Consider the following 18,534-nt stretch of genomic DNA (forward strand, 5'->3'; position numbering starts at 1 on the left):
CACTCACAGAGGCTACATGCACTGTGTGTGTCTGACTAGCAGTCCTTCCTTGCCAAGTAACGCTGCTATAGCCTGGAAGGGTGCATATCGATAGTACGTCGATGGTCGTAATGTTCTGGCTGATCAGCGTAATTCAAGCTTTCAAATAACTTCACTTGGAGCGCAATTTGTTTTAGACCAACGTTGGCTTGCAAAAACTTTCAAGGTTCAGGATCAAAGATATCGCACTGTGGGTCAGTGCCCTCCCTAGCAAATGAAAATGCAAAGCTGCTACAGCTGGGAGATGAAGGACTGGAGAATCATCGAAGACGTTGCTTTGTAGTAGGAGTAAGGCGCTATGTACTGAACTTTCAACTAATGTTTCGCGAAAACAATGAGTAAATTTTTTTTGGCACACTGTTTAAGTTCCAATAAATGTTGCTTTCAAACCTCGACCTTTCATTTAATTTCGAACTCCTACGACAAACGAAAGTTAATAAAACGAAGGAATGTGAGTGAATATGAGGAAATGAGATGAAATAATGACACTATTATAAATTTAAAAGTGTTTTATTTTTCATTTTAACATCTAAAGAGGTCGAACCATTTTTCACAACTTTTTATACTTTTGCAGAGGCAGAATTTTACGTCGGCGAAGCCACGGGCAAAATGCTACTTTTTTAATAAAGTACTGCAATTAGTGTACGTATGGTAATAACATACTGAAATTAGTGTAAGTACGATAAACCCCTCCTCTAGAAAAGTTGTGTCTTCTTTATTGTATTAAAACTACAGATCACTGTGAAAGAAATTACACAAATAACCTACGTATCAAATTTATAAGAATATTTAATGTTGTGGTTTTCTCGCCACAGCTACCATAGAAATGTAATGGTAGAAGACCGTTATCTGTCCTGACTTTTCGTCTTTTTCTTTTGTCAGCATCTTCACTTTGTAGCAGTCCTCTAAAAAATCATCAATGTACGAATCCATTTCGTCGTCTGGAATGCGACTGACGAACGCGTTCACAGATTTCACTGCACCTGAAACAAGAGAATTACAGCTCTTAATGTTCTGATATCCAGCCTGTTTTTCCTGGACTTACGATTATATTTAAAACCAGATTCCTTGCAGAACTGATTTGAAATCTCACAGCAGTTACGTAACTGAACTCAGATGTCAGAGAATGTCAGGAGAGACCCATAAATGGCTGTCTGAACTACAGAAAGGAAATAATGAACAAAGTACTCAACTGTTACCGCAGCTCTCATATAAAATGAGAAATGTGGAACAGAAAGTAAAGCACTTGTTACAATGGGAAGCCTCTACAGAATACGACAAAGTAAAGATTCAGAGGTTTCCTGAGAGTACAAGGGAAGATACTGGAATATAGAAGAAGTTGAAAGATTTATGACATCTGAGTTGGGGGACGAGACCAGACAGCGAGGTCATCGGTCTCATCGGATTAGGGAAGGACGGGGAAGGAAGTCTGCCATGCCCTTTCAAAGGAACCATCCCGGCATTTGCCTGGAGCGATTTAGGGAAATCACGGAAAACCTTCATCAGGATTGATCCGTCGTCCTCCCGAATGCGATATGAAATCTGAGCAGCTGGTACTGGAAGTAAAAATCTGTACAGAACTCATGCCGGAAATATCAGTAACAAAAATTGAAAGGTTTTTGTATAGAAGAAATTTAGAGACAATGAGATTTTAAGGAGGCATTTTGTTAAACTATACTCACATGAGAGCAACTTCTTCCTGCTGAAATAAATTAAACTAAATACAAGGGCTGGAGCTGGACCTAACATTTAACCATGAATTGTACAACAATCCATTCGTGAGGTACTACCATCAATCTAAAAAGAGTAAAAATTTACCAAATCGAGATAAAATCTGGTTGCTGATAGCTATACTTTTACTATTCCTTTCCCAGTCATCAGCTGTATTTCTAGTTTCTCAGACGGTTAGTACAACTTACACCAATCAAATTTTCACATCTGTTTTACAGGCGACAGAAGATCTAATACTCCATTAATACAGTAATGTTTCTTCATTTGTCATTGCATCAGCAGTTTTCCACGAATATTAATTTATATGACCAAAATTTTTAACTCTGTCTTGGAACATTATTCAGTTTTGTCGACTTTAAAGGGTCTTTCTGAAATAAACTGCAGAGTTGAATTTATGCTCTATTGTCTTCGTGGTTCCTTGAATTCGGGTACTTTTCGTTTTGTGTGCTGGTTCTGAAGTCTGGCAGAACAACGCCCAGCAGCTATTTCCCATCATCATTGGGCAATTTACCTCTGGTCTCTTGTATAGAAATCTCAAGTTTCTCACTTCACAAGAAACTTTGACTGGCATTTCAAAATGAATAAATATGAAAAAGTGGCTGTCATTGTTTCAGTCATGTGTTCTATATTTTCATATATTTTACCATTGACTCCTAATTTTTTTACCCCTATTTGCGTTAATTCCTTCTCGTAACTTCTTTAGCTTAGAGAAATTTATTTCTGAATAAATTTTAGTGTTTTTATGTTAGCAACAAATTTGGTTTTCTCTATAGTGGTTCTCAAACCTCGCTTTAATATTTCAGGCATTTTTATTTGGTTAGCAGTGAACTGCTTTTACATCTATAGAATGTACATATTATTAGTTTAGTTTCGGCTGTTACAATCAATATCTCACATTCAGCATGACTTCGCATTCCTGGCAGAAGATATTTTGATGTCACATGTTTATCACCGTTGTTCCTCATTACTTTCCAATTATAGTTCTTAAATGTCTTAGAGTTATGATGACAAAGCCCCGTAGGATTACATTGAAGATGTAAACAAATTTCTCAGCTGCTGTAACTGTCTGATGAACGTCATGTGAATCTACTGTCTTGAAACTCTGTCAATTTTCTGAGCTGTGCTTATGATTCTTGCATGTAGTAGCGTTCCTGTATTAACTGTAAGTAACTACTAGGTTACGAAACAGAGATGATACAAACCCTTTGTAATTGCTTTTATAAGTAAAGTGGTAAGCAGATGAACATAAATAAAAGATGTATCACGTTTTGCTTCAAGAAGATTAAATCAGATTCTGAAACCACTTTCTACAACGTACAACTGCATTTGCACTAACAAGGATTTCTATTAAAACTTGAAATATCATTTACTCAAACCACAATCAGTAGCGGTCGTTTCACTTTCTGCAAATACTAATGTGTATTGATGTATTTGATATCTCCTGAAGTGTCAATGTGAGGATATTGTGCAACCAGCACGAGGTCCCTGAACCAACAACAGAAGGGAAATTCTTACGAGAAGTCTTTTCTTGTCAGAAGACTTGTGGATATCGTAATGCAGATCTATATCACAGACTATGAACAAGATAGGTATGAGAGCAATATAAGAATGAAATATTACCATGTGAAGTCTACCGTTTTTAGGTTCTCTACTAGAGCGTTCTATTCATAGCGCTGACGTTTCATACTGAAGCCCTTGTGGATGTCTTTTGTAGCTGTTGTTCCAAGCCAAACCAGAACTACCAATTCCATCCTGGCAGTTTACGAAATGCTTCAGACTGCAAATTTACAACATATCCGTTACAAATATTAACTCTACAGCTGTGTAACCTTTACATCATTGCAAATTCTAGATCCCAACTTCCCAGTTGCATCAAGCTGGAGCAATTTTCTATAACGTGAGTTGTTGATTCATTCAGTTGTCAGCTTTACGAACCATAAACGAAGCGTCATGAATTCACTGCCTAACATGTTATAACAGTGCTTTTGAGAAAAGCACCCACATTAAAACACGTTCACAAGGAAGGACACGTTCATTAGATGCTACTCACCTCTGGTTTCAGAATCAGAATGAAATACGTAAGTTCGAGGCTCAGTCTTGACTATCACTGGTTCAAATCCCTCTTCAATCAACATGTTACGAAGATCACAGGCAGGATCCTTCGAATTCTGATATGGAGTAATGTATTTGTCGAAATCCTAAAATTCAAATCATAATACATTTTACTGATAATTATTTTAGAACAAATTCATGCATTACAGCAGAAAAACACAAGAAACAAAGTGGGCTGGCGCAGATACAGATGTCAGGCCCCAGAAACTTCCAGCAGCTCATGACACTATACTAATTATTTCAAATAAATAGATTTAAGGGAATGGTCACCACACATTGATAATCCTATGCCGATAAAACTTTTCATGTACATTGCTCTATAAAATTTCAGGCATTGTAACAGAATACGCTAGTTGACACTAGCATTTATCTCAAAATCTGGTGAATGACTCATATAGAAAGTAAGCATTTATCCTGTGATCATTCACAATAAAGAAATGAAGAAAGTAAACGTGAACGGTTCAGGCAGCATGTACTTTAAATTTTATGTAATTTAATTATACGAGTATTGTCCAGGAAGTAAGTTCCGATCGGTCGTGAAATGGACACCACAATGAAAACCTGTTGAAGCTTTGCACAGATGTGTTTGGCAGTGTCTCTAGTATGACCGTCGACCGCATCAAGATGGTCTTTTCATTTCTGGGCGCACTATGAGCGAGTAAAGGTGCCTAGAACAAGGCTGTCTCCCCCCAAGGAGGAGGGCCCGCTGAGAGGCTTCGCCTTAATGAATGCAGCCCACCTAACACAACTGCCACGCACTTCCTTCATGACAATTCTCAGCCGCACTCTGCAGGGGCAGTGAAGACGCTCCTGCAGCCTTTTCGATGGGAAGTGTTCGAGCACCCACAACACAGCCCTAACTGGCTCGTCCTGAATATCATTCACATGAAACGCTGGATACGAAGAAAACCCTTGGGCGCAGGCTACGCGCTATAGACCAGCACAGAGAATTATCGGGAAGCACAGGTGGCTGCCTTCTATGACAATGGTGTTGGAAATTCGGTATAACGCTCCGACAAATGTCTATGTCAGAGCAGTGAATATGTAGAGAAATATCTGGAAAGTGTAGCTAACTCTTGCAAATAAACTGTTTCTGATTTTCACTGTGGTTTCCATTTAGCGACCGATCGGAACTTACTTTCTGGACAACTCTAGTATATGAAAAAATTGTGTATATTGCCTAATTGCATAGAAATTCTCATTTAAAAACAATAGCATTTAATTTTTTGTCATGAAATTACATAGTGAATTTTTTATAACAAAATCGTTTCATTTAAATTTCTTGTACAATATGATACTCATCAGTTATACAGATTTTTATTTGTACATTTATTTCATCTGGCAAGATTTTGAACTTCAGTTGCTCTCTTCAGTGTAACCAGACTTCGTAAGTTAGTACAAACTATAATAATAATAATAATAATAATAATAATAATTATTATTATTATTATTATTATCTGTTTTTTCTCAGACTTAAGTCTGGTTAAAAATGGAACGTGACGCGGACCTCGGTCAAGCGTGACTTCCTTGTAACTGTATGGTATATGTTATATTGCATTTAGGAACTTTCGGGTAATTGAACATGTATCAATAATTACAGATTTTTGTAGTTGTATATATATGTTTGGATGTAGCTGTATTGCATTGATGTACTGGTGAATATTGTGAGGTATGACTCCTGTAGTTGATAGTATAATTGGGATAATGTCGACTTTATCCTGATGCCACATGTCCTTGACTTCCTCAGCCAGTTGGATGTATTTTTCAATTTTTTCTCCTGTTTTCTTCTGTATATTTGTTGTGTTGGGTATAGATATTTCAATTAGTTGTGTTAATTTCTTCTTTTTATTGGTGAGTATGATGTCAGGTTTGTTATGTGGTGTTGTTTTATCTGTTATAATCGTTCTGTTCCAGTATAATTTGTATTCATCATTCTCCAGTACATTTTGTGGTGTGTACTTGTATGTGGGAACGTGTTGTTTTATTAGTTTATGTTTTATGGCAAGTTGTTGATGTATTATTTTTGCTACATTGTCATGTCTTCTGGGGTATTCTGTATTTGCTAGTATTGTACATCCGCTTGTGATGTGATCTACTGTTTCTATTTGTTGTTTGCAAAGTCTGCATTTATCTGTTGTGGTATTGGGATTATTATTATTATTATTATTATTATTATTATTATTATTATTATTATTATTATTATTATTATTATTATCATCAACGTGCTGGACGTATCTCGTCTGGTACTGCAGTTGTGGAATAATGATAGGTATCTGTATGTGAGGTGAGATACTGAGAAGACCAGTGACTAAGGAACCCATGAAGTAAGTGTGTTATGTGAAAATTACGCCACCTATTAGGTGAATCTAACGTAACTGAATATAGAAGGGACGGATATGACCAAAGAAGCAAATTTTGCACACCTATCTTACGCAAGCATTCATCCCTAGCTTGCGCCATCAGTAGTTTTAGTTATTTGTGCCATTTTTAACTACATCACAGTAGTTCAGATTTGGTAGGACAAAACAGTTGACTAATTTTAGTTTCATTTAAGGTGAAACAACTTTTCTAAATCTGGATTACATTTAGGCACGAGAGGAATTTCTGCAGAACACTGTAAAATGAGTTCATATCCTTCCGCATTTGGAATTTTCTTAAGCGCAATAAGGCAACCACGCCCTAACGATTGTGTAACACCCAATCCTGTAACCGTCACACCTCATTCGTACTTCACTGTTGGCACCACACACGACGACAGATCATTTCGACAACCCACACCCTTTCATCGGATTGGTGTGCATACAGAGTTTTACATTACTTTGAATCACTCGTTTCCAGCCATCCAGTACATAGTGACGTTGCTCTTTACACCACCTCAAGCGTTGTTCAGGCAATGACTTCAGAGTTGTGTGGCTTGTGTGGAGCTGCTCGACCATTGTGTCCAGTTCTCTTTTTCATTCGTAAGTCACTGTGTTGGCTGGACTGATGGTAGCACTTGTAACGGAACTGAAATGATGGTGGGCTGACAGTAATTTGGAGCCCGCGCGTCGGAAACGGGCGCGCTTGTGTGAGACTGCCAGGGAGTGCACCCTGATGCCATCTATTGGCGAAACTGGGAATTAGCGCTACCTGTCAGACAATGCACTTAGCTCTCTGAGTCAAATGTATTCTTTTTCTTGGTAATTATAAGTTATTACTGTATAATTTAATGTTGTAAAGCGCTAGTAGTAAATTATTATGACTGGTAGTAAATATAAATATTCTTAAATACTAAATGATTTCAGTAAAAAGGTGGTAGGGGAACGCCCCCACTCTTGGTGATACGAGCGTAGCTAGGGGTAGCTGGAGACACAGGGACTGAACAATGGAATGGCCTGCGGAGTGTTGACGTGATCGGACGTGCGTAACTGTGCTCACGCAAAAGTGATTGTGCAACAGAGAAGAGGCGAATATCGTCGCCGTTTTTGGAGTAAAACACGACGAATGGTTGTTGAAGCCGCCTCTATGCCACTGGGGCTGATTGTAAGAGTTCCTGCGCCCAGATTTTATGGCGGACGTGCAGTAGCTTATACGATTGCTACAGCTCGTAGTTCCAGCCGCCATTAAGGGCATGAGGCGTGAAGAGCTGCGTTAGCCACATGCATCTCACCACCAGCACTGACATGTCTACCCAAGGCAAGACTGCTTGCAATTGTTAAGTCGAACTTTGTATACATGTAAAAGGAGAATACCAGTTTTCTTTTATGCAAGTGCAGAGGACGGAATATAGTAATGAGTAAAATTACGATGCATGTTGTTCATTGTAAAGTGTAGTAACCTCAAACATAGTATAGTGAAATCAGACTGAGGCCACCATCGCCTCTTTCATTTACAATTCTTTTGGTTGTAGAATACTTTAGCGTATAAGAATGTTGAAAAGAGCAATGGTCACACCAGAATGAGTCGCCTATTTATAGTTACTTAAATTTTTCCGAGTAACCTTTCAAGTAAAGTCACTTAACTAATTCTGTATCAATTGTCTAAAGAGTAATATCCAAAATCATTAAATAAGTTGAAGGATAGAATTTTGTTAACCCAAGTTGCATACACTGTCTTGGTAGTAATTACCAAGCCAACTCACAGAAATTGAGAGAGTATTTGCTTTGTAGAATCATCTAGAATGATCAGAAATAGTAATATTCAGAATTAAGTTTACATTCAACTCAAGCCATTTCACTTTGAAACGAGCCAAAAATTGATTTATTCTTTTGCTCCTTCAGAGCTGGCGACCGTAGTTATAAGTATTTTCAGGAGGATTCGACGGTAAGTCTGCTGCTCTCGTCGTGCTGATAGGATTATCCACTGCTGCTAGCAGTGGTGGTTGGATACATAAGCTCACTACCAAGTTAAGTGGGTCAGGTAGGCAGTGTTACCGTGTGAACTGTAGGGCACTGTAGGCCGTGGATCGAACCCGTTGAATCATCACAGCTCTTAGGGAAATAGTCCGGTTAGGAGTGTACTAATCATTAGGTAAATACTGGCGAGTAACGGTCAAAAATGTATACGCAAGTGAATTTAGCAAGGTCCACGTAGCACCTAGTTAATGTGGTGCAATGGCGAGGGTAGGAGTGGAGTAAAAGTGAGCTGAGCTTGTGGCAGCTGTGCTGTATTCAAATATTAACAACGTGAATTCACTACTACCTCTTACCATTAGGACTGAGCTATTTACAGTTAATATACGTAGCAGTAAGCGCAAAGGCGTGACAGCTACAAGTCCGTATTGGTTTTATACATACGGAATTAGGAAGCGGGTCATTCCGTCAGTGGAGGGGGTTAAAACAACCGAGTCAGTTGAGAACATACCCCATTTACTGATGGAAAGATTCGGCGGTTCGGTCGCACATTTTAGAGCCGACAAGTGATTACTGTCGTTTTCACCAGATTTTTTACAGTCACCCTCCGCAATGCTCAAAACTCCTGTCTTTCGGTATTTAACGTCTGCCTGGTTTAGCTGTGGTTGTTCGTTCATGTTTCCACTTCGCAATCACATCACCAACAGTAGACTTCAGCAGCTTCAGAATTGCTGAAATGTCCCAGATTTATCACTCTGGTGACACCTCACGACTGTTCCACGTTCGACGTCACTGAGCTCTCCTGCCCACGCTCTGTGGTGCTGCTCCTTCTCTATTGACAACACAGTAACCCCCCCCCCCCCCCCTGCCAGTCCCTCCTTTCACAGTGACGGGTCTGCCTCTCGTGACCTCTACCGATCAGTTCCGCACTACATAGGGCTGTTCGGATACGTTTGACTAGATATTATGTCACAGACGGTTCGTTCGCACACCGGCGTGGAGACTGACCAGCGCCGCAGTTACCCGCCTGCCGCAAGGCACACAGAGTTCGGTAGTTGCTGAAGTACACACTCTTCAGGGGGCGACCAGAGTTAGCTGGCCGCTGTGACGGAGCGACTGTAGGCGTTTCAGTCCGGAACCACGTGGCTGCTACGGTCGCAGGTTCGTATCCTGCCTCGGGCATGGAGGTTTGTGATATCCTTAGGTTAGTTAGGTTCAAGTAGTTCTTAGTCTAGGGAACTGGTGACCTCGGATGTTAAGTCCCCTAGTGCTTGCAGTCATTTTTGAGCGACCAGAGTTAGGGTTGTCACGCTCGACTGTAGGCTGCGGGGACAGACCGACAGACACACAAACAGACAAATTTCGGAGGACGAGTGGATACGGAGTAGTTTCAACAATATGGGATAAGCGAGTCCCCTCTGAGTGTGTCGTAAGAAACACTTGGGACATTGCAGAGTAAAACGTTTAACTGCAATTAATTGTAACATTCAGAAACAAGTGATTACTATAATTCCACGATGCTGAGAAGATGAAAGTATATATCAAGTTGTGATAAACGAAGCCACTTACACCTGTTGAGCACTGAAACAATTTAATTAGACAATAGTAGTGAGAAAAATCAAAAATTTGGTTTTAAAATGGTAGATTGAGGTAATTATTTCGTGCATAGAATATCTATAGCAACCAGACTGACACATGAAGATACGAGTACATAAAAAACGAAGAAAATAAGTAGTAACAACGAACTAAAGTAGTTCAGGAAATAAAAAATATAATGAACAAAAGACGGAAGTGTTGTGTGTATTGTGAGATTCCACTTCATGTCTTTCAGTTGAGATATGTTTGTTTTTGATCCTTCACTTTCTACTTTCTTTACTGTGATCCTGCCGTCATATCACACACTTTTTATACTAAACTCTGATATGGCGACCTTCAACAACTTGTCTTTCGTGTGTGAGATCTTTCCTGACAGTGGTTTCAGTCTTCGCGATTTTTCTCTTCTGGCTGAATATTTCCCTTCATTCCCGGTAGGGAGCAAATGTAATTATACCCCTGTGTTTCGTGGCACCAGGTCCTCTGCGTCCTACACGCTGGCTTCTGTCGATGTCAGTCATGTTAACCTGGTTGTCGCGAGCGATAGTGATGAAAAGGTCGTCAGTGTTCTACCGATAGGTTTCATTCACTATGAACAGGCCTGAGTTGCTTCTCTAGTAGTTCGTCGGCGATAAACGAAGCATATTACCTACATCGACATTTTTTTTGTTTGTTTCGTATTCAGGCAGGGACTTCCTTAGAGATCGTATTTTGACACGTAATTACTTCCGTCAGACCCGGTGTCGGATTCTACAATGAGATCTACACCGTCGTCTATGTGAGATCTACCGTGTCGTGTATGTGGAACGCCGCACTTACCTGGGACCGAGCCAGCTCCCAGATGTCTGGAATAAAGGACTTAAGAACACCCTTGACGCTGCGGCCTGTTCGTTTTTCTCATTATAATTCGTTGCCACTCGTGATACCCAACAGAAGAAATCACAGCGAAGCAAATAGCATTTCTATCCTACGTTACCATCTTAGTTCTCTACCGTACTACTCTAGAATACTATCATTATTGTTAAAAACTATCGAACCAAAGGCACACATGCAGCGGCCACCATCACACAGGTTCAACGGAGGAGAAGTAAATTTTTTTATTTAGACGAAGAAACGATTTCCTACAGTTATTACTACTTCTGTTTGTCACTAAAGAATGACAGTAAATATCTATAACCCTAGGCTGTCGTTTCCAAGCCTGTGGTTCACGAACCCCTGGGGGTTCGTAAAATATTTAAAGGTGTTCGTCAAAACACTTTTTCATAAGGTCAGGTTTCGAAGTTAGACCCAGTACTGTTTCCTTAGCTTCTGCAGCACTGTTATTATTATTATTACTATTATTATTTTAAAATTAAATTAACTCTGTATTTCTCCTTGTCACACATATGTAACATGGGGAATTTTTCACATTATTTCCACAATAAATTAACATTTACCGGGAATGCTTGACTTACAGTCATGTAACAACGTTAGGAACGTATTTGATTTCACTACAATGGAAATTTAGTCTGCCAGCTTCTTCACGATCTAACAATACTAACAACAGTACCACAACCCCGCTGAGGAACGCTGACATGGCGGTCAGGCCCTTGATTTTCAACAACAGCCCACTACTTCCTTCCTTGTGTCAAGTGCAGCAAGTCGTCAGTTGTGTATCAGAATCGTTCCCATTCACATTCAAATGGAAAAACTGGAAGTTCTAAAGGGAAACATGGTTTAACAAAATCTCAAGTTAGTGCTGTGACAGCTTGTGATTCAGCTTCTAAAGACGCGTGTCAGTCCGAAAAAAACTGAACTGTATGTAACGAAAAAGAGCAGTGATAATTGCATTAGGTTTGGATTTTCGTATAGAAGTGACAAGGACTGTCTGTGACCACAGAATGCCGTTTGTAGAGATATGCTTGTTAACAGTAGTCTGAAACCTTTCCCACTTAAAAGCCATTTAGAAACTGATCACTCCACCCACGTGAACAACATAACGAGTGGAAAATGATTTAACTACTTTTGTATACGCTGCAAACGGTGACGATGAAAATGCTCTTGAAGCGTCTTATTGCGTTAGCTACAGGACTGTTAAAACTACAAAACCTCATTCAATATCTTAAGTTTAATGCGGGCATGTATCAATGATGTAGTGTAGTGCATGCTTGGAGAACCTTTCACGAAAGAAGTCAATATGGTACCACTATCCGGTAATACGGTCAACCGCCACATTAAAAGCATGTTAAGTTATGTCGAAAACGAAATTCTGGAAACAGTTCGTGCCAATCCTTTTGCGATTCAACTTGATGAATCGGCGGAGGTCACCAACTTGTTACGTTTCGGCCGTTATATTGATGGGAAGTGTAGAAGAGGAGCTACTATGTTGCAGACCCTTAAAAGAGAGAACGATAAGATGAGATATATTTACATGAACATCGAATACTTTCGCGAAAATTCAATACACTCGACTAACTGTGTATGTATTGGTTCAGATGGTGCGAAATCTATGACAGTGTTCTATGCTGGGATGGTCGCCAAAGTGAAATCGGTAGCGCCGAACGCTTCTTGGACACATTTTTGCGTTCATAGACAGACTCTTGTTTCTAAACGCGTTCTCGATGGACTCAAACCTGTGCTGGACGATGCAGTAAAAATAATTTTATTAAGGATTGCGCTACAGATTCCGTCATTCTTGCAGTGCTTTTTGAGGAAATAGGAAGCATTTATAAGTGTTTATTGACACACACTGAGGTCGGGTGGCTATCTCGAGGTAAAACTATTTCTAGACTGTATGAGCTTAAAGACGGAAGTTTTTCTCACAAAGCAAAGTGCATGGAAGATGAAATCTGGTTTCAGATTTAGCTTATTTGGCAAACATTTTCTCAAAAATTAACAGTCTAAACTTATTTCTCCGGGGGTCAAAGTTAATGTTTATAGTGTGCAAGGCCCTATCGAATCAGTCTTTAAAAAACTCAATTTTTGGTAAAAGTTCTTCAACAGGAATCATACCGAGTGCTTTGATACCCTCCTCGACTTCCTCCTGGTAAACTATCTTTCTTTTGACGAAAATGTCAAGAATATAGTTAAAGAACATTTCAAGGGACTTTGAGAAACATTCAGAGATTATTTCCCAGCTATGTCCAAAAATAACAACTGGATTAGCAATTCCTTCGAAGAGTCAACTGTTCGCAGCCCATGGTCTAGTGCTGCCTCTGAATCACTGGGTCCCGGGTTCGATTCGCGGCAGGGTTTGGGATTTTCTCTGCCCGGGGACTGTTTGTGTTATCATCATCATTCGCGACAGTGGCTAGATTAGATATTGTAAAGATTGGGACTTTGTAACCTACTTCTACATCTACATGATTACTCTGCAATTCACATTTAAGTGCTTGGCAGAGGGTTCATCGAACCACAATCGTACTATCTCTCTACCATTCCACTCCCGAACAGCGCGCGGGAAAAACTAACACCTAAACCTTTCTGTTCGAGCTCTGATTTCTCTTATTTTATTTTGATGATCATTCCCACCTATGTAGGTTGGGCTCAACAAAATATTTTTGCATTCGGAAGAGAAAGTTGGTGACTGAAATTTCGTAAATAGATGTCGCCGCGACGAAAAACGTCTTTGATTTAATGACTTACATCCCAACTCGCGTATCATATCTGCCACACACTCCCCCCTATTACGTGATAATACAAAACGAGCTGCCCTTTTTTGCACCCTTTGGATGTCCTCCGTCAATCCCACCTGGTAAGGATCCCACACCGCGCAGCAATATTCTAACAGAGGACGAACGAGTGTAGTGTAAGCTGTCTCTCTAGTGGCCTTGTTGCATCTTCTAAGTGTCCTGCCAATGAAACGCAACCTTTGGCACGCCTTCCCCACAATATTATCTATGTGGTCTTTCCAACTGAAGTTGTTCGTAATTTTAACACCCATGTACTTAGTTGAATTGAAAGCCTTGAGAATTTTACTATTTATCGAGTAATCGAATTCCAACGGATTTCTTTTCGATCTCATGTGGATCACCTCACACTTTTCGTTATTTAGCGTCAACTGCCACCTGCCACACCATACAGCAATCTTTTCTAAATCGCTTTGCAACTGATACTGGTCTTCGGATAATCTTACTAGACGGTAAATTACAGCATCATCTGCAAACAACCTAAGAGAAATGCTCAGATTGTCACCCAGGTCATTTATATTGATCAGGAACAGCAGAGGTCCCAGGACGCTTCCCTGGGGAACACCTGATATCACTTCAGTTTTACTCGATGATTTGCCGTCTATTACTATGAACTGCGACCTTCCTGACAGGAAATCACGAATCCAGTCGCACAACAGACGATACCCCGTAGGCCCGCAGCTTGATTAGTAGTCGCTTGTGAGGAACAGTGTCGAAAGTTTTCCGGAAATCTAGAAATACGGAATCAACTTGAGATCCCCTGTCAATAGCGGCCATTACTTCGTGCGAATAAAGAGCTAGCTGCGTTGCACAAGAACGATGTTTTCTGAAACCATGCTGATTATGTATCAATAGATCGTTCCCTTCGAGGTGATTCATAATGTTTGAATACAGTATATGCTCCAAAACCCTACTGCAAACAGACGTCAATGATATAGGTCTGTAGTTCGATGGATTACTCCTACTACCCTTCTTGAACACTGGTGCGACCTGCGCAATTTTCCAATCTGTAGGTACAGATCTATCTGTGAGCGAGCGGTTGTATATGATTGCTAAGTAGGGAGCTATTGTATCAGCGTAATCTGAAAGGAACCTAATCGGTATACAATCTGCACCTGAAGACTTGCCCGTATCAAGCGATTTGAGTTGCTTCGCAACCCCTAAGGTACCTACTTCTAAGAAACTCATGATTGCAGCTGTTCGTGTTTCAAATTCTGGAACATTCCATTCGTCTTCCCTGGTGAAGGAATTTCGGAAAACTGCGTTCAATAACTCCGCTTTAGCGGCACAGTCGTCGGTAACAGTACCATCGGCACTGCGCAGCGAAGGTATTGACTGCGTCTTGCCGCTTGTGTACTTTACATACGACCAGAATTTTTTCGGATTTTCTACCAAATTTCGAGAGAACGTTTCGTTGTGGAACGTATTAAAAGGCATCTCGCATTGAAGTCCGTGCCAAATTTCGCGCGTCTGTAAATTTTAGCCAATCTTCGGGATTTCGCGTTCTTCTGAACTTCGCATGCTTTTTCCGTTGCCTCTGCAACAGCGTTCGGACCTGTTTTGTGTACCACGGGGGATCAGTTCCATCTCTTACAAATTTGAGGTGTGAATCTCTCAAATGATGTTGCTACTATAGCTTTGAATTTGAGCCACATCTCGTCTACATTTGCATAGTCAGTTCGGAAGGAATGGAGATTGTCACTTAGGAAGGCTTCTAGTGACTTTATCCGCTTTTTTAAATAAAATTATTTTGCGTTTGTTTCTGGTGGATTTGGAAGAAACGGTATTGAGCCTAGCTACAACGACCTTGTGGTCACTAATCCCTGTATCAGTCGTGAGGCTATCTATTAGCTCTGGATTGTTTGTGGCTAAGAGGTCAAGTGTGCCCAGCATGAGATTTTCACTCTGCAGCGGAGTGTGCGCTGATATGAAACTTCCTGGCAGATTAAAACTGTGTGCCCGACCGAGACTCGAACTCGGGACCTTTGCCTTTCGCGGGTAAGTGCTCTACCGACTGAGCTACCTGTGCACGACACCTGTCCGCGAAAGGCAAAGGTCCCGAGTTCGAGTCTCGGTCGGGCACACAGTTTTAATCTGCCAGGAAGTTTCAGTTCAAGTGTGTTTTCGCAACCATTTAAAATTCGCGTGGGTTTATGGACTAACTGCTCGAAATAATTTTCGGAGAAAGCATTTAGGACAATCTCGGAAGACGTTTTGTGCCTACCACCGGTTTTGAACAAGTATTTTTGCCAACATATCGAGGGAAGGTTGAAGTCCCCACCAACTAAAACCGTGTGAGTGGGGTATTTGTTACGAAACTCAAATTTTCTCTGAACTTTTCAGCAACTGTATCATCGGAGTCTGGGGGTCGGTAGAAGGAGCCAATTATTAACTTAGTTCGGATGTTAAGTATAACCGCCACCCATACGAATTCGCACGGAGTACCTACTTAGACTTCACTACAAGATAAACCACTACTGACAGACACACACTCCACCACCAATTCTGCCTAATCTATCTTTCCTGAACACCGTCTGAGACTTCGTAAAAATTTCAGTAGAACTTATTTCAGGCTTTAGCCAGCTTTCTGTACCTATAACGATTTCAGTTTCTGTGCTTTCTATTAGCGCTTGAAGCTCAGGGACTTTCCCAGCACAACTACAACAATTTACAACTACAATTCCGACTGTTCCCTGATCCAAGCACGTCCTGTATTTTCCATGCACCCTTTGAGATTGCAGCCCACCCCGTACTTTCCCGAGGCCTTCTAACCTAAAAAACCGCCCAGTCCACGCCACACAGCCTCCGCTACCCGTATAGCCGCCAGCTGAGTGTAGTGAACTCCGGACCTATTCAGCGGAACCCAAAACCCCACCACCCTATGGCGTAAGTAAAGGAATCTGCAGCCAACACCGTCGAAAAACCGTCTGAGCCTCTGATTCAGACCCTCCACCCGGATCTGCACCAAAGGTCCGCAGTCGGTTCTGTCAACGATGCTGCAGATGGTGAGCTCTGCATTCATCTCGTAAGCAAGACCAGCAGCCTTCACCAAATCAGATAGCCGCTGGAATCCAGAGAGAATTTCCTCAGATCAAAAGCGACACACGTCATTAGTGCCGACATGTGCCATCACCTGCAGCTGGCTGCACCCTATGCTCTTCATGGCATCCGGAAGGACCCTTTCCACATCAGGAATGACTCAACCCGGAATGCACAGGAGTGCACACTGGATTTCTTCCCCTCCTTAGCCGCCATATCCCTAAGGGCCCCATTACACGCCTAACATTGGAGCTTCCAACTACCCTCTGCGATTGCCCCACAAACCCAACATCGTCACTGAAGAGTCATCAATTTTAGCGTAAATGAAAATGAGCGTTTTATTTAAATTTCCACAGATTTTCACTTACAGCAAGTTTATAAGTCACGTCATTAATTGGTTTTTCGTTAAGTTTAAATGAGTTATGAGTGTTAGCGAATAAAGGCATAACGGATTTATTACCCTTTTCATCCACATATTTGTGCGAAAAGTCGCTTTCTTCGTACCCCCATTTAAAAAATAAATATAGAAACAGACTTCGTGCTGAAAGTGATTTGAGGCTTTATTTAACATCTGTGGTTCCTGACTTCAAGGCTCTTTGCCATGCAAAGCAGGCGCAACATTCTCACTGAATTCCAAGGAAGCGCTGAGAAATTTCAATGAAAACTTGTATTTAAGCATTGCAACTAGGCCCCCATGTTGTGCAACTTTTAAGCCGTAAGTAGAGTAACTTTAGGTTTTAATCATTAAGGATTAAGTTAGTTTAAGGCTACAAAACGTTTTGCTTGGAATTAAATTTTATGCATGTCTGCTGTATGTTATATTTAAAAGCCAGTGGTTCACCCAACTCAGATCGCTGTATAAGGGATCGCGACTCTTAAAGGGTTAGGAACCGCTGCCCTAGGCTGTTCTGTGTTGTGTTGTGCTGTGCTGTGCTGTGCTGTGCTGTGCTGGTCAGCCAATACAATTAACCACACGAAAATCAGAGGATTTGCATTCTAACGCAGGGAAGTGGTTTGATATCAGTAGCTTAAATTTTACTGACAAAGAATGCTTCGTCAACCTTACCTTCATATACTTACTCCACCGGGAGTTCTTTGCCATGTGTTGGTAGACGTCGAACATTGTACAATAAGCCTTCAGAGTAAACACCGCTTCACCACCCGGTGCCAGAAGTTTGTATATATTATGGAGGGCCCGCCTGAAAAAATTGCAGGTCTTAATGTAAAATGATCTGTAAAACAATTAACAAAATTCACAGTAAACATTTAACTGAGCTATTTCTCTGGTTTTCTCAGTGCGACTGTAAATCTGCAAGAGGGTGTTCAGCAGCGTTGTTTCTATCTATCTGCACGAAATTTTGACGAGTGATTTAACCTTTTTCACCTGTTTCGAGATGTCTTAGGGCCAGAAAATGAAAATGACTCCGGTGAGCACCCGAAGGTACACCCTCAATTAACGCAAGTGTTAAAGCAAGATAATATGAGAGTACCTCAAATCTTAAAACTTTTAGCCAACTTCATCACGGAGAATATAATGTTAGGCAAATAAGCTCAGCGGAAATAAATATTTTTCTGAGAACATCGAAATGCAACGTTACGAAACAATAATGCATCAGAGATTCAAAATAACCCAATTTTGTTAACAGAACCTGTAAACCTCGTCCTTTTTCTTTCAGTTTGATCGAACAGTTTCATTCTGCTATCTGCAGTACTTTTTAAAAAATCAAGGAAACACTAAAATGCCATTACCTCGTGGGAGAGAACAACTAATATGAAAGTAGGCTATGCCGTCAATACAGTGCTATTTATAGCTAAGTTCGACTACAAAAGCCCACTACGTAGTTTGATGTTCGTATTTCTTTTTCACGGACAGCACTGACATTCCATGTATCGTTCTGTCTCAGCAGACCTACAGGATATGTTGATATTTTAGAACTGGGGAAACGAAATAGTGCCTGTTAATGGAACGTACAGTGGAGACTGCTGTTCATTGTAGAATGCTAGGGAAATGCAATCAAGTT

The 18,534-nt window shown here is 40.7% G+C and overlaps 1 protein-coding gene across 2 annotated transcripts in view; it reads right to left on the reverse strand.

Annotated features, from left to right (window-relative positions):
- Nucleotides 1-552: 552 nt before the first annotated feature.
- Nucleotides 553-18,534, reverse strand: part of LOC126149306 (juvenile hormone acid O-methyltransferase-like) — an 85,233-nt gene continuing 67,251 nt past the window's right edge. For both annotated transcript variants that reach the window (XM_049915807.1, XM_049915806.1), the window contains exons 4-6: nt 17,580-17,712; nt 3,821-3,968; nt 553-1,022 (exon numbers count right to left, since the gene is read on the reverse strand). In XM_049915807.1, the coding sequence (XP_049771764.1) occupies nt 829-1,022; nt 3,821-3,968; nt 17,580-17,712 (475 nt within the window). In that variant the 3' untranslated portion in view covers nt 553-828. The remainder of the gene's footprint in view (nt 1,023-3,820; nt 3,969-17,579; nt 17,713-18,534) is intronic.

This window comes from Schistocerca cancellata, chromosome 2, assembly GCF_023864275.1.
Source record: "Schistocerca cancellata isolate TAMUIC-IGC-003103 chromosome 2, iqSchCanc2.1, whole genome shotgun sequence".
Taxonomy (NCBI): domain Eukaryota; kingdom Metazoa; phylum Arthropoda; class Insecta; order Orthoptera; family Acrididae; genus Schistocerca; species Schistocerca cancellata.